This window comes from Symsagittifera roscoffensis, chromosome 4 (assembly GCF_963678635.1).
Source record: "Symsagittifera roscoffensis chromosome 4, txSymRosc1.1, whole genome shotgun sequence".
Classification (NCBI taxonomy): domain Eukaryota; kingdom Metazoa; phylum Xenacoelomorpha; order Acoela; family Convolutidae; genus Symsagittifera; species Symsagittifera roscoffensis.
Genome location: NC_087065.1, coordinates 10,947,929 through 10,964,209, shown reverse-complemented (window position 1 = coordinate 10,964,209; position 16,281 = coordinate 10,947,929). Strand labels below are relative to the sequence as shown.

The following is a 16,281-nucleotide window of genomic DNA, read 5'->3' as shown; positions in this document are numbered from 1 at the left end:
TTTACGCAAAATCAGGTACCGCAAATGATCATCAGAATAGTTCCAGTGATATATCATATTATAGCCCTTTCAGTTAAAAAAAATTATCAAAAAGTCGTCCCCGTATCGAAAAAAAAACAGGTTTCTAATTTTTGATATTTCGTCTAGTTTTGACCGAGAAAAGCGAGCCAGAAGGCAATTCGTTTTTCAACCAAGAGAAGTTACCACAGGTCCTGGTAGGGCTATTTGAGGCAATGCTGATGGTTGTCTGCCACAGTGATATCTCGCCACAAAGCTCTCCGCCGCTTCCTGTTTTGTGCCAAGTCTTTGAATCGTTCGAACCATTCATTCTCCCTTGTCTTGATTGTAATTTTGGGCGGCTTCACATGATTTTGAATTTCATCTCGGACTGTTTTGCGGTACGACTTTCTGCTGACCCCTGGTAGTAGTCGCCAGGCCTCTCCTTTTTCAAACTCTAGTGAAGCATTTGGGATCTCCAAGGAGTCCAAGCGAAGAACATGACCGAGCCTTTTCAGCCTTCTGAGTTGTATTGTCAATGCTATGCTTTCATCCAGTTTTGATTTCGGCTTGAATTCTGATGATGTTTGGTTGTATCCGTTGTGGAGAATATTTCGTCAGCACCTGCTTTCCAAGACATCCATTCGTTTGACATCAGTTACTTTGATGGACCATGTTTCAGCTCCATAAAGCTGCACTTCTGACGCAGACTTAGTAGATTTTGGATCCTCAAATAATCATCGGAATGGTAAGAGTCATATAGTGTATTAAAACTTTTTCAGCCCTGATTTGAAAGACATCAAAAAGTTTTTATAAATTTGACCCAGTGTCAAGAGAAACTGGTTTAGATTTCGAATTGAAGTTTCGAAAGTTGGTTTTAGTTCAGTTTTGGTTCAATTTTGAACGTTTTAATTCTCGTATGTTTTTTTGTCGTTTTAAAACAAAATTAATGCCTAAGTTGCCTGTTTTGGTGTGAATGTCGAATACGCCTAAGTTCTAGGCTTTTGTCAGATCCTTTTTATCGCACCACGGCCAAAAATCGACTCTAATATGAAAAAAAAACTTTTTTTAACAACGATATATTGAAAAAACTTAATGTATCTTTTTAAAGAAAATGGTCGGATCATTCTGTGCTACTTGCAGAGCAACCGGCTATCCTGGTTCCGATTTGTGAATTATTTGTCAATTGATTAAGTTATACAAATTAGATCTGTGATCTGATTACAATGTTCTATAGGGTTTTAAAGATCTGTTTCTGGTATTATTTGCGAAACTAACCGTCGATCCCCGGTGTGCGCATTAACAACTTTTGTTTGCTTATGAAACATGCATTCATTTAGAGACATGTCTGCTTCAATGAATATTTTGTATCTCAAGCGATGTTTTAGCTGGTAACATGAGTAGACCGCAGAGGAGTACATTCATGGAGCAGAGGAAGGCAGCCTTAGCTGATTTGGAGGAGATACGAACCAACTTGGCCGCTGTGCGAGAACAACTGAAGAACGACGAGGCCAAGAACAAGTGAGTTGGAACATAACAAACAGGCGAGGTCATTGCTCGCAAACCACATGTATGAAGTCCCTCTTGAAGTTGAAGAAATTTTTCTTCAAGTAAGCTGAAAAAGAATTGACTGAGGATGAAGAATTACCAAGGATACGAAGTTACTGTTGCGCCTATAGATACTGTTACAGTATTTGTTGAAGTTTTTCAGTATTTGTTACAAGGTTGGGAAAATTGACAAAATGAAAATACGATTTTGTCGAATGTTTTTTTTTATTTTTTGGGTCCTGAATAGAAAGTTCGGCTTCAGGGAATGAGTAATATAATCTTACTGAAATTATCTTAAAACATTGGGAGTGATAAAATTGGTCAATTAGCATGATTACCCTGCTGTTAATCACTCCGAAAAATAACAATACGCAGACCAGTTTTTCTCGATAATGAACGAACTTGTGACCTGTCTATTTGGAATCAGAATCATCAATCACGTTTGAAAGGGTTTTTATATAATAAGATACTTAACCCCTCGGCGAGTTCGTTGAATAACTTAAAAATTGAGCGAAAAAAATCACCCACTGGCAGAGTTATATCCCACTCTTTCAGAGTGGCTGCAGCAGTAAGTGTAAAATCTCTTATCTAAATGGCCAGGGGCGGATCTAGGATTTTCTCGAGGGGGGGATTTTCAAAAAAATGTCGAAGATTTTGTTTTTTTTTGGGGCCGACCCAATTGATTTTCCCAGCTCTCCCAAAGCACTATAAAGACCCTGTTTTGGCTAAAATTTCCGAAGGCGCCTTTAGAAAAATTTTAGAGTCCGGCACCAAAAATGGGCATCTCAATACAGTACAAGGGGGGCATTTGGGTCGGCAGGGGGTCGAATCCCTGATGAGGGCGTCCGCCCCCTCCCCCTAAATCCGCCCCTGTAAATGGGTCTATTGTAGTCAATTTTCAACGGGTTATTCGTCTGGCCAATCTAATGTATAGTAAAAGTATGATCGGTGGTCCATGAAGGTCCAAAAAATTTGAGCGCTTTCAAAACAAATGTTTTATCGCATTTTTGAGACTTTTTACACTTTCGAGAGCAAGTGTCTTGTAATCGGGACCTAAGCTTTTTTCTTCCGTAAACAACTTTTCTTACAAATTTTACTTGCTTTTCTTACTTGCTTAATTATCGAAGCTCAACAACTTTCAAATTCGTTCCCACTTAGCCTAGAGGGAACGAACGCTGTCGCCTTCGCTATTTAAGGCCTAGGGCTCGAACACCGTTCTGACGTTTTTTCAAGCATGTATGCAATTGACATTTTTTGTCCTGTATAAAGTGAATTGTCGGACTTTAAGTTTGTCTGCTTAGTTGCGAGATCACGGATTTTGCTCATGATCTAAGCAATTTTCATTGTAGGTGCAAAAGCAAGTGTTGTTCAATGTAGTTTCAGGGGTCTTGAAACTTACTAGTTTTTCAAAATAAAATTATTTTTGTTTTCGGATCAATTGGTGTCTGCTCAAAGATTGTTGGCTTCGTTGCCACGTCACGGTTTTTTGTACTGTAAGCTAATTTCATTGTAATTGAATAGTTGTAAGTGCAAGTTTTTTTCATAGTAGTTTCAAGAGAGACTTGAAAGTTTTTTTTATGAAGTCTTTTTTTTCGGCTCAACTTGTCTGCTAAAATGTGTCGGATTTGGTCACTCGTTGTAAGTTTTGTTGTAAAGTTTTGTTGTAAGTTTTGTTTTGTTGCAATTTTAGATTCAATTGTCTGGCATGTTTGCCTAGAACAAACTTTTATCGAGATGGCGGTGACAGATGTCGTCCCCTGACAGATCTCGTCCCATTTTAATTTCAACAGATTTTGTCCCATTTCAAAGTGTACACAGATTTCGTCCCAAAAATTTGGATATGGGATGATATGATGTTTGATATGGGACGAAACCTGTATATGGCGAAATCTGGTAAATAAATAAAACGGACGAAATTGTGCCAATCATTGAGATATCCGAAAATTTAAATTTTGGTAGACCTACTTATTCAACATTTTTTTGGTTTTCAATGTTTTTTTTGTGTGTTATCGCAAGTGATGCGAAGCTCCGCTCTGTGTATAAATATGGCGGGACCCTATCTTTGTACTTGCTTTTTCTAGGGACCCAAGTGTCGTAGTTTAACCTATTAGATCTCTACATTTTCGCTGCATATTTAATTGATTACTGAACGCATAATAAACCCATGTCCTAAGTTGCTATTCATTTTGATACGTAGGGAATTTGAATGGGTGCGACTTCGAGACAACTTCGACAAACTGAAGAGACCATCGGAGCTGTTTGGAAGTCTCATTCAGTTATCAGACGACAAGCTAAGTGCAAATCAGCTGAGTGATTTGGACCTGGATCCCGAAGACGAGAAAATTCTAAAACGTGCTCTGAGTGATAAACATTTCAACCTCAATGGAGTAGAAAGCACGTGGTCAGCTGATAAGAGGAGTAACGACCAATTGGGAAAAAGTGGGAAATATGTTTCCGGACACTCTTCAACTGCAGGTAAAATACCCAAAGAGTATAAAAATGTAATAAGCAGTTTTAGAATCCGTTTGCTCGTTGATGTTTTGGTCATTTAGAGAATAGAGCTCCCAGGTTTAAATAGGTACTTAACAAAAGTGATAAGTGTAGCATGAAAGTTATTTTTTTTGGTCCACTAGGTCGGAAATGAGTGTTTTTTTTTAGATAAGTTGAAAAGTCATTCGGGCTGAATTTTCAATATTTTGATTGTTTTTAGAATCTATCATTGAGCGTCAAATTGACAAGCTGAACGCTGCCTCTCTGCTTTACAATGTCACGACGAAATCATATCAAAATGGAGCCGAAAGTGACTCAACTGAAGTTCTCTTAGCCGTCAATCCAGTGCCACCACCTGTCACAACTATAGTAAACAAACCACAATCATCACTAGGCAGAGCAATCAGCCACAGGGTCAAAACCTCACCTAACAGGTCACCAAATAGGTCGAAAGGTCAAGCGAAGTCGCACGGGAGAAGAGTGAGGTCGACATCTAGGAATTCAGCGACAAGTGGCGGAGGTGGTAATAAGAGACAATCAGTGAAATACATCAAGAGTAGGCGGTCAAGTAGTGAGGACAATGAATCCAGTGATGCTACTATCATCTCAGATGATGATACTGCTAACGGTACTGCATTTTACTATTACGCTTGAAATAAGCTAGCAAAATTTAGTTCTGATTTAAACCATTGAAATGCCAACTAGCATCTATTTTTTTTACAACTCAGTTATTTCGCGTAGTGTTTTGCATAAGTCTAAATATTCGGGCAAGGGTGCGCTTAAATTTTTGTCGATCTTTTTTGTTGCGTGTCGAACCAGCTTATCTTTGATCTCTCTCTAAACAATATATGATCCCACTTTAGCTGAAAGATTTTTTCGTGCACGCTCCCACCTTTACTTTGTTATAAATTGGCGGCAAAGACAAATTTTATCGTTGTTAAGCCATAAAGTCATCAACCATGATAGCCACCGACCATAATGTCTAACGGGATGCATGGAGTATCTAAATAAAACAGAAGTAAGTACGAAGTGTAACAGGCTTAGTAATTCTGGGGGGAGGAGTGTGTTTACAATTATTTTCTCAGCACGCAATCGAAATAATGTTTAAACTGGTATTTGTATTTTGTTTGGCTAAAATATAAACTGAGTTTCATTTCAGAAAACGGTCACGACAGTCCAGTAATGAATCGCGGGACTCATAGGAACCCTGACTCGCTCTACGAGGAGAGACTGAACAAAAGCTACCCTAGTGGCTCAGCCACTCGAAGCAGACTGAAGGCCAATGGATTGCTGGTCACTGACTCGGAGACAGCCAATGACTCTGAGTCTACATTAGAAGCGGAGTCAATTTGTGTGTCAGACGGTTGGTACTTTGAAAATGATTATCTTAATGTTTTTTTTCGCAAAGTGTCAATGAATGAAGATATTTTTTGTAGGCTCGTGCATTTTTTAATAGTTTTTTAATGGAAAAAGTATAGAAGTTGTCCACACTAAAAAATGAATTTATTAATCGCTTGGCACTCCAAAGATTTCCGGGTCGATCCCCAAGCTATCAAATTTCTTTGCTTTTCAATTCCTAACTTTCTTCAAGTCGAAACACTGAAAAGCATATCACCTTCTGAAATAATACGAACAAATGGTGAGAAAAAGTGATTGATTTTAATTCCGATAGTGGATTTTAATAACATACGCAAGAGCTTGCGTTATACCACGGGTTCACTTTTTCCTATCTAACTCGAATACACCAGTGCTAAATTTCAATATCTGGATCCTGCCCTGATCCTAATTTTACATGACAACTTGATAACATGTGTTTCATCCGCATTATTGGTGGCTGGTGCTTAGTTTACAGGTGCTATAGAGCAGTTGCGAAGAGTTTGAAAATTATGTTTAAGGGCATTGAACGTATTGAGTACTCTGATATAGTTCTCGGCAATTTTTTAGTGTTTGTTTTTTTTTCAGAATTTTGATCAATTTTGATTTTTCGCGGTTGACATTTGATTTCTTTTCAAGTTCAGTGCTTTTCCATTGTTAAAAGGAAGGCAGACTCCATCTAACAGCAAAAATGTTAAGGTCATGAAGAACGCGATCGACTGCTAATACCGAAAATGGAATTTAATTATGAGTTTGCCCAGCGAAACAAGAATTTTACCTATTGATCTCAAATTGGTTTTCTCAATTTGGGTTTATTTTCTCAGATTGGGTTAATTTTTTAAAATCAAATTGGGTTAATTTTTTTTAATCAAAAAAGGGTCAAACATAAAATGATCGTGAAATTCAAAGAATTTTAAGGACAAATATTTTTTCTTTACTAGTTGGTGTTTTTTCCGTTTCCTTGCGTTCATTACTCTTTTCCAAAGCAGTTGAAAATGTTTTCTTTTCAAATCTATTTTTATATTTTCTTACATTTCTGAATCTCCCTTTTACCTTTGCTTCGTTTGCGAAATGCCGCTTCGCCTCTGTGTTTTAAGAAATCGGAAAGAAAATTCTTCTATTGGTCCAGTTTTCTTAGAATGTGTTAATTTTTTTGGAAACAAAAGAGCTTATGGAAACAAAAGATTGTTATGTTGTTTTTCTTTGAAGCTCAAAAGAAAACCTCATTTGCATTGTCACTTGTCCAACTTTGTTGCCAATCTAATTATTTGATGCAAAGTTTAATTACTTCAAACGAAGAACGGATGTCAAAATACATAAATGAAAACACAAATTTTAAAATGGACGGTATATAATCTGTTTTCAGGGGGGTATTCACAGGACAGAATGCGCAAAAAATTGCAACCAATCAGTTTTTTTGAATTACAAAACTGACTGATTTAATCGCTTAGTAATTAAGTACTTTTGAATAATGAATTCTGATTAGCTGTTATAATTTTTAGGGCCTCGGTTCTACTGGCACTAGGGAATCCACCGTTTTTATACTATACTGACTTTGTTTAGCCTGGAGTGGTTATGCCCGCAACGGAATGAAACAGTTACCCAGTCCGAATTTCACAGGTTCAGGCAGAAGTGCTACCCAGAAAAGGTCCTCATCGCCTCAGAAATACGTAGATATGAAAAGATACAGTTCGAGCCAACTGTCGAACAGTTTGAACAGCAAGTGTGGCTCAAACACAAATCTGAAAAAGTGAGCAAATGGCTGTTAGAAGTTTTTCGATCCTCAATAATGGGTCGAAATTACCTCGATTGTATTTTTCAACAAAACGGTGATTTTTTCATGTCGGAATTCGCTCGCTGACTGGCATTTTAATTGCTTAATGATGTTACAAACCTACATAAAATCAAGAAAGCGAAGAAGAATTTGGAAATCATTTCGATTTGGACACATTAATATGATAAAAATAAAAAATGATAAATGATGGGAAAGAATTGTGTATGGCGAGTTAAAATTTCAGACCGTAACGTCGGGCACATGAACTGGAAATAAAATTATTGGTTCTATGGTATTTCAAGAATTGAAATGGATTAAAAAAATGAGAGCGAAAAAATTAAGAGCAAAAAATTTTTCTGTATTTTTTTTTATTTTGACGAAATTATAGTTTCCTAAATTTGCTTGGCAGCAGATTATTGAAATTGATCTTCTCTTTTTGATAAGCTTTGGTTGCTACTGTAAAATGTTAAATCAGTTTCAAAAATGGTGAGCAGGGGCGGATCTAGGATTTTCTCGAGGGGGGGTTCGGATTTTCAAAAAAAAAAATTGAATTTTTATTGACCGTTTTTTTAGGTCAGCCAAATTGATTTTCCGAGCCCTCACAAATCACTATAAAAACCCCATGTTGACCAAATTTTCTACGCCGCAGGCGAAATTTTGAAAAGAGGCCTTTTAGGCACTTTGGAAAATGTTGACCAAAAAAATCGCGTTTTTCGGCGCGCGTTTTCCCCTCAAATTTATATATTCAAATCCGCTGGTGATTATGAGTGACTGATCAAATTATGCAGGTCCTCTCTGGATGCGCCAAAGTTCTACTTGCCCAAAGTGCCTTCGGATGCACGGAAGGGAGACAGGGTGAAATTCTCCCGCAAGGGGGGCAAAGTGAGTCATGGAATCATCAAGTATGCGGGCAAACTGCCCGGAAGAAACGACTACTACCTGGGAGTGGAGCTAGAAGCAGGAGGTGAGATTTGTGAAATACTTTTATGTTCAACTTAAACTAGGTAACTTAGAAGATTGGGTTCACGGATTTTTTTATTTGGTTTCATTAAACGGCCTTGAAAGCCTTAAGAGAAATGACATTGATGTCAAAAATGTTAGTTTTGACGTTGGTGGCAACAGTTGAAGTTGCAGGAATAGGTAGCATGTTGTTGTATCCCAAAATAGTGACTCAGTTAGTATTTTTCACTCCATTCGGGAATGTAAAACCTCTGCTCGGAAAATTTGAAACTGGCTTGCAAATAGTTGAAAACAATATAAATGCATCTATGATTTTTCAGGTTAATCAAAATTCTAGATTGATTTAATCTTTTGTTGTCGAAATATATATACAGTGATTTGTCCTCGGGTTTTTCTCTTTGTGAAAATTCAAGATGCGCAATTTCATTTATAAGAATCAACGCTGGTATCATTTTATCTTGTTTTTCAGCTGGAAAACACGACGGAACTTACCAAGGAAAGCGACTGTTCACATGGTGAGTATTAGATATTTTTAACAAGTTTTTTTATAACCATTTGTACCCAATATGTTGAAATAAAATGTACATTTGGTTTCAGCGAATTTCGCAAAGGAGCCTTTGTGAGTTTCGACAAGATAATCTTGTGCTACAATCTTCTATAGGCAATTGCCAAAAAAAACTTTCCAAGTTGCAGAATACCAATTCAGCTTTCTATTATTTCTATGCTTTTGTAAGGCTTTGTTATGAAATTGTTCAAATTTTAATCAGATTGAACTATTTAGTTTGAAATGTAAAATACAAGTGTTTTGTCAAAATGTAAATTTGATTTCTAAAATAATGTTTGTAAATAATTTTGAATTGTAAATATGCGTTGTTGTATTGTTCAAATGGGTTCAATTCAAATTACTTTGGTAAATTTAATCAATTGCAATTATTTTGAGCTTAACTTTCGAAACAACTAAGTAGATGTTCTTCGGAAGGAGCTGGCGTCATATTTGACGACTGTACGCTCAAAAAGCGTACACTCAAATGTCATATTTAATAGTGCTGCAATTTTGAAAAAAAAAAAAACAATATCCCGTATTGGTGTTTGTTGTTGCGACCTTTATCGTAGAACTACGAGATAAAATAGTTTTTGCTCCGAGTATTTTTGAGGAGAATGACCGAATATTTGTGATCGAGGTGTTTTTTCTCCAGACAAACTTCGACTTCTTCACTAGCCATTTTTGAAGGTTGTTTTTAAAAGTCTTTCGAAAGATATTGTCCTGATACATTGTTAGAAAGCTGGCTCACCTGTTATCGTTTTTCGTAAAAATATGGGGATTTAAAGATTGCCAATTTAGGATAATTATCGAAATTATGGTAAATGGGGATAATTTAGGATAATTATCTGGTATATTTCGAACATAAAGGAAAAAGTCTTAAAACTTGCTCACGCTCAGTTTTGATTTTTGGCCGTTTGAATTGCGATTTTTTTAAAGCTAGGTGCATTTCCATTGTCAAACTCCACTATCGAGCATCAAAAGTGTAAAAATCACGCAAAATAAATTCCACGCGAAATAAAAATTTTAAGTATTGATCCAGTTTCGTATTGGAATAATTTTAACAAAAAAAGTGTATCTTAAATTGTTCTACAAATTTAAAGAGCTTTGGCCATTTATATTTTTTCTTCGAAATTTCAATTGTTGAAGGCTCTTGAAAAAACAAGTCAGTTTTTTTTTTCAGTTTCCTTTCGTTCATTACTCATTTCCAACTTTTAACGGCTCTATTTTAAAAATTAAATCAGCATGTTTTGCTTGGTTTGAATGATCAAGAAGCGACAACAGCTGCTTGCACATTTGATGACAGCGAAGCGGGAGGACTAGTTTAAACTTATTTTTATCAGGTTACCGATTAATTTTCATTACCCCTGCTATACCTGGGACGGCAAAGGACCTGGGTTCAAATCTGACCAGGACTTTTTTTTGTTTTTCAAACGAGAAATCTACTGTTTCAACTAAAGTTATCGGCCAATTATTTGTCTGCTCATCTATTGTCGGATTAGTTCTCATATCTTTAAATTGTTTTGTTTGCTTAGCGCATTTTCTTAGTGTTGTTTATAGTGTTTGATTTACGCCTCCTATAGTTTGTAATTTTACTTAGCTTGACTTCGTATTTTTTTCTTGTTTTTTTTTTAGAAAAATATGCCTCAACTTTTCAGAAGGAATCACAGATCTGCGCGGCATAACTGTTGTTTCGAAAAATTTTTCAGGCTGTCAAAACTTTTTGTGCATATGTTTTTGTTTTTCATTTATTTTTCTAATGCCTGGGGACAACTTATTATAATGAATTAAATAATTTATTTCCTTGCTGATTTATTCCCATTTTCTGCAGTTATCAGCGCCTTGAGGGGTAGGGGGAGGTAAGGAAGAGAGGGGGGGTCAACTTGATTCATTTTACTCTATCAAACATCCCACAACTGGATACTCGGTCAAGTCGCCATCACTTGCATCATGCCTCAATGATTTCTCACATTTCTCTATGAACAAACACAACCATCAGTATTTCGTAAAGTCATCAAATTTTCAAAAAACTTTCTCTTGTTTTGGCTTAAAATTCAATTATCGTCATAAATTTTAAAAAAATATTGTAAAAAATGCTACTCTTACAGTTTCCATATATTGAAATTCTGTGACTAGCCTTTTTTAGATGGTGACATTACTTCGAAGCAGTATCGAAGTTGTGCCAAAACTTTGTTTTTCTTTTTTCAATCGCAAAACAAAATTTGTACAAAAACAAACATTTTCTATAAACCTTTTTGGCATGCAAGAATTAGTTTTTTGTGTGCATAACGTAATCCTGGATACACAAAGTGAATTTTTTAACTATTTTTTAGGATGTTTTTTTTCAAAAACGTTCATAACGCCTATTTATTTTGTGTGGTATGTTTTTGTATACCTTCATCAAAGCATGATTAATAAAGGGTTCAATTTTCAGAAAAAAATCACCTTTGAAAATCTTTGGCAACATTTAAAAGTTTGATACTTTCACTTAACTGTTTGTGTAAGATATAACTAAGACAATTCAGACCGTTTCCGATGCATTGTAATTGCGAGACGGTCAAACTGGCGATGACTCTACCTTTGAGTAACCAAAGTCTTTGCCACTTGTGATTAATTACGAACGCAACCTAAAAAATTAGAAAAGGTAAAATTTTACTAAAAAACATCAAATGGCGTGGTTTATGGAAAAATGCTAGTCATACAGTTTCCATATATGAAAAATCACTAATCATACTCATTTCATTTAAGTATCTGTTATTACAGAATTGCATAAAATTTCCATTTACGAAAATTGTATAGTTAGCTTTTTTGGTCAACCCGGGGAAGCTATGAAAAGAACTGAAATGGCCGAATAAACAAATAAGTCGAAAATTTTGTGGATGTTAAAATGTTGCTTCATTCTTGCAAAAAATATACAAAATATAGCACGATGCTAGATAACTATTCTGCTACACATGTTTTACGACAAAAATGAAGCAAAGTGTAGCACACTAAGAAAAACTAGTGCTTTTGCTCAGCGAACAAAAGAATCTATAATGCATATTAAAAAAGTCGATTTATGGCGAACTGAAGAAAATTAATTAAGTTAGTTATACTTCCTTATAATTTTCAAAAACGTCTACCAACTCAGTCTTGTTGATTTTGCAAGGCAATTGACTCTAAAGTTTTTAAATTCGGGCTTTTAACCAAAAACTACAAGTCTGCTCGTATCAGGGCGAAACCTGAATGTTCCGACTGCTTTTTAAGACCTATGGAGCAGTAGTAACATGAAAAAATGAAATTTAATTTAAAAAAAATAAAAAAATATAAAAAATTGAGGTTGTTTTGTGAAAACATCCCCCTCCACGTCATATCAAGTACAAAGTGATAGATTTTTCTCGGGGTTTAGGAACTTAGACGACAGGAAATTGGACGATTAGAAAATAACAGAATTTAGGCAGTAACTTCTGTGCAAATTGCGTGAAACTTGTTACAGACTTAACTTATCTTTGGCTGAGTAAATACTGGTTGTCCAATTTAGACAATAACTTGCCTGCAAATTGCGCGAATTTTGTTTACAGACTTAAACTAACTTTTGGCTGAGTAAATACTGGTTGTCCGTAAATTTCGTTTCTCTACGGTCGTCTAATTTGCTTGTCGTCTAATTTCCTAGGCCCCGTTTTGCTCCTATTAACAAATCAATTATGGCATATAAGCTTCCTTGAACCAATTTGGAACGATTTTTAAGACGGATTAAATCTCGCTTACGCGTTAATACTGCAAAATATATCGCGCGTCAATTGTCCCAAGTTGGCCAAAATGGCAAACTTTAAGCCCCCATAACTTTATGAAAAATGGTCAAGGTGAAATATCTTTTCTAAATGAAGCTCGCGACAACAATAACTTCCGAATGATATAAAAAACCGTCAAAATGGCTAGTCAAAAAGTCGAAATTTGTCTGAAGAAAAAAAATCCAATCCGAGCTGAAATATTCCGTTACTTTCGTTACAAATGTCAGAACAATAAGTGACTAGTGAATATACAAGTTTCAGTATTTTGTTTTGTTAAGTTTTCTAAAAATATACATTAGCATCATTTGAGAAATATGTGATAATTTTACTACAAAATTTCCACTAAATTTTTTCATGGCTAGTAAAGTAATGTTATTCATTATTAGCGGCAGTTTTTATTTTGTAAAATCTGTATGAAAACAAAATGAGTCCAATCATAATGAGTTCCACAGCGAAAGTAGCAGCAAAAAGTATCATTTGCTCAGCAAAACTGTTCGCATATGTAGCACTTGCAGCGAATGGGTTACAGTTTTTCGTGTTGCAGCAGTATATAAAACTTCCTGGCATCTCCGGAATTAATCCGTATTTGGGGCATATCTTCGCACTGGCGCATGTATGCAACCTGTTTTTTGTCTTTTCCATGTAATCCACTTTGGTCTGAAATATTAGTGTTCAAATAACGAGAAGTGAAAGCGCCGATCCCGAAATCAGCTATTGTTTTAATCACTTTCTAGAACAAGTTGACGTTCATTCACTTTAAGCGAATCAAGTTCAGAGATAATTAAGGTACATTTTGCCTCAAGTCCACCGGTAGTACTTAAGATAAAACATTACTTGCATAACTTTTTGTAACTAGATTCAAATAATTTTCGGGATGCGAGGCAGTACAGCAGTGCCGAAGTGCTACATGGCGCCGAAAATCAGAATCTTAATAAACAGTAGCGAAAACTGATACTGTTTTTTATTCCAAATTAAATACAAAAAAGACTGCTTGTATCAGGGCGAAGCCCTGAATGTTCCGATTGCCTTTTAAGGTCTATGAAGCAGAAATAAGATTTAAAAAATAAATGTATAAAAAAAGAAAAAAATGAAAAAAAATTTGTAAAAAAAATTAGAGATTTTTTATGAAAATCACCCCCCTACACTCCATATAAAGTACAAAGTGATAAATTTAGCTTCTAGTAACAAATCAATTATGGCAGAAAAGCTTCTTTCAACCAATTTGGAATGATTTCTAAGACGGATTAAATCTACGCTTACGCGTTAATAGCACGAAATATATCGCGCGTTAATTGTCCCAAATTGGCCAAAATGCCAATCTTTAAACCCCATAACTTTACGAAAATTGATCACAGGTGAAATATCTTCTCAAATTTAAGCTCAAGACAACAATACTTTTTGAATGATATAAAAAATTCCGTCAAAAATGGCTAGTTAAAAAGTCGAAATTTGTCTGAAGGAAAAAAAACCCACCCCGAGCACAAATATTCCGTTACTTTCGTATCGAAAGTAGGAACAACAATCAAAACGCCACTCTATCCTAATTTGGTAATTTTTAATGACCCATTTTACGGGATCAAACTGTTTACTGGAGAGGCGCACAATTTGGTGTCTGTACGTCACTGGATATCAGAGACAACTCTTTGGACAAATTCCACAATTTAAGTGGTTTATAGCTAATAAGTTTCCGTAGATTCCTCGTAACAATACGTCTAACGTAAATTTTATGGCTCATTTATTTGTTGTATCGCGGAGTCCGCAACGAGCGAATAATTGCGAATTTCGCTTGCATTTTTGTACACATGTTTTTATACATAGAAAATTATTTTTTTTTGTGGATTCCACAAAATGTTCCTGATTTTGCAAATTTTGTTTCGGATTTTGCAAAATTGAGTGCTTTTGAAGCAATTTTGAGCAATACATTGTTTTAGCTATTGGTTTGTGGAATCCAAAACAGCTAAAAACCAAAAATAAAAACTGGCAAAATTGTGGATTTTGCGGCAAATCTCTTTTTGGCCTGTTGCAGAATCCTCAGACGTTTCACAAAGTGCACAAATTGGACTTGTAATTCGTCAAATTTTGAATAACTCTAAAAGTTTACCGTGTAAGCTTGTTCGACGAGCAATCATAGGATACAAACAATTTTTTATTTTATTCAATTTTTTGGGATATCGCGTCATGTCATACGAAGAAAAATAATTTATCTAGTTCAGTTAAGTTTTTAAGTTTAACTCGGGACCACTTATGGTAAAATTTAGTTTAAACAGTATTTCTATTTCAAGTCCTAAGGTAAGCTTTTACTGAAATAAGATAGTAGTTGAGTGATTTAAGGTAAAGTTAAGGTGAGCCTTTTTGGCTCTACTGTCCCAGCTACTTCAGATATTTTTTTAAATTTTTTTTTTAGAAAAGTATACCTCAACTTTTTTAGAGTGCATCACAGATCTGTGCGGCATAACTGTTGTTTTAAAAAAATCTTAACCTGTCAATTTTTTTTGTGCTTATTTTGTTGGTTTTTTTTGTGATGCCTAGGGACAACTTAATATAATGAATTGATTAATTAGTTTTCTTGCTTTTTTATTTCCATTTTTTCTTACTTGAAATTAGTTACGCGCGCCCCGATATCCTTTGTGAGATAGGGGGAGGGAGGGGAGGGAGAGGAGAGGGGGGTGAATTTGGTTCATTTAACTTTACCAAACATCCCACAACTGGATACTCGGTCAAGTCGCCATCAGTAGCATCATGCCTCAATGATTTCTCACATTTCTCTGAAAACAAACATCAGCATTTTTAAAACTAAGAAAAAATTAGAGAAAAAACTGCAACAACCTTTAAAATTAGTGAAAACCATTTCACTTTTTGTTTAATGCCAATAATGAACGCATCTTAAGGCGTTGCGTGTTTGAAATTAGCATAGGTATCGATCATGCTTCGTCGGTCGAACAAAACTTTTTTTTTGGTTTATTGAGAAATGGATCGGCTGTGTTTGCAGTTCCGCTAAAAACAGTATTATTTTCAGCATTTTTCAGGACTCGACCACCTGACTTCCCGAAAGGCTTCTCTGGCTTATTTTGTACGACATCTGCAATTTTCCTTCAATCAACTTTTGGGTGATAATGTGCCAAAAGAAGTTTTTTTTTTCTGTATTAAAATTTTTTAAAAGATCCTAGCAATGCATCTAACTCAAAAAGTGAATTAGAAACCCAGACATGTCATTCAAAACTTTGAAATTTGATCATCTTCAACTTTTTATGATCTATGCCAATTTTAATGACTAAATCGAACAGAGTAACCACACAACACTAAACTGAGATCGATGAACTAACAGCTAAAAAATGAAGCGGAAAGAAGAACAAAATCTGAATATTTTGAGCTTGCTCGAGTTGCCGCGCAATCAAGTTCCATGGATAATAATCAATTATAATGGATTTTCAAGGTCTGTTTCCATAAAAGTCGAATATAATTGATATAACGGATTAATAATCGATTGTAAGGCAATTGAAGTAGAAATCAATTTAATCCATTATAATGCGGTTTAATGGATCATACTAGATTATAATGGATTAGAGTAGTTAAGTTTTTATAAGGGAGAGCCTAAATTTTCCAAACCTTTAAAAGCAAATATTCAAAATTTGAACGTTGAAATCGCTTAATTGTGTTTTAAGTTTGGCTACAGCAAAAAACTGCCCGTTTTCTACTTTTCTTTTTTCTACTTGTCTCACCCTCCTCCTAAATACTTAAACTAACTCCCACCATTCCTTTCTATTACCAACATTTACCCCCCCCCCCCCCACTAACTTAGTTAAGTTTTTCAAAAATTAACTAAGTGC

The 16,281-nt window shown here is 35.3% G+C and overlaps 1 protein-coding gene across 3 annotated transcripts in view; it reads left to right on the top strand.

The window, feature by feature from the left end:
* The window catches only part of LOC134843598 (putative leucine-rich repeat-containing protein DDB_G0290503), a 210,754-nt gene extending 201,726 nt beyond the window's left edge, over window positions 1-9,028 (top strand). For all 3 annotated transcript variants that reach the window (XM_063859750.1, XM_063859751.1, XM_063859749.1), the window contains 8 exons: window positions 1,386-1,518; window positions 3,743-4,020; window positions 4,256-4,663; window positions 5,195-5,398; window positions 6,973-7,159; window positions 7,972-8,147; window positions 8,613-8,658; window positions 8,741-9,028. In XM_063859750.1, coding sequence (XP_063715820.1) covers window positions 1,386-1,518; window positions 3,743-4,020; window positions 4,256-4,663; window positions 5,195-5,398; window positions 6,973-7,159; window positions 7,972-8,147; window positions 8,613-8,658; window positions 8,741-8,804 — 1,496 coding nt within the window. In that variant the 3' untranslated portion in view covers window positions 8,805-9,028. The remainder of the gene's footprint in view (window positions 1-1,385; window positions 1,519-3,742; window positions 4,021-4,255; window positions 4,664-5,194; window positions 5,399-6,972; window positions 7,160-7,971; window positions 8,148-8,612; window positions 8,659-8,740) is intronic.
* Window positions 9,029-16,281: the final 7,253 nt, after the last annotated feature.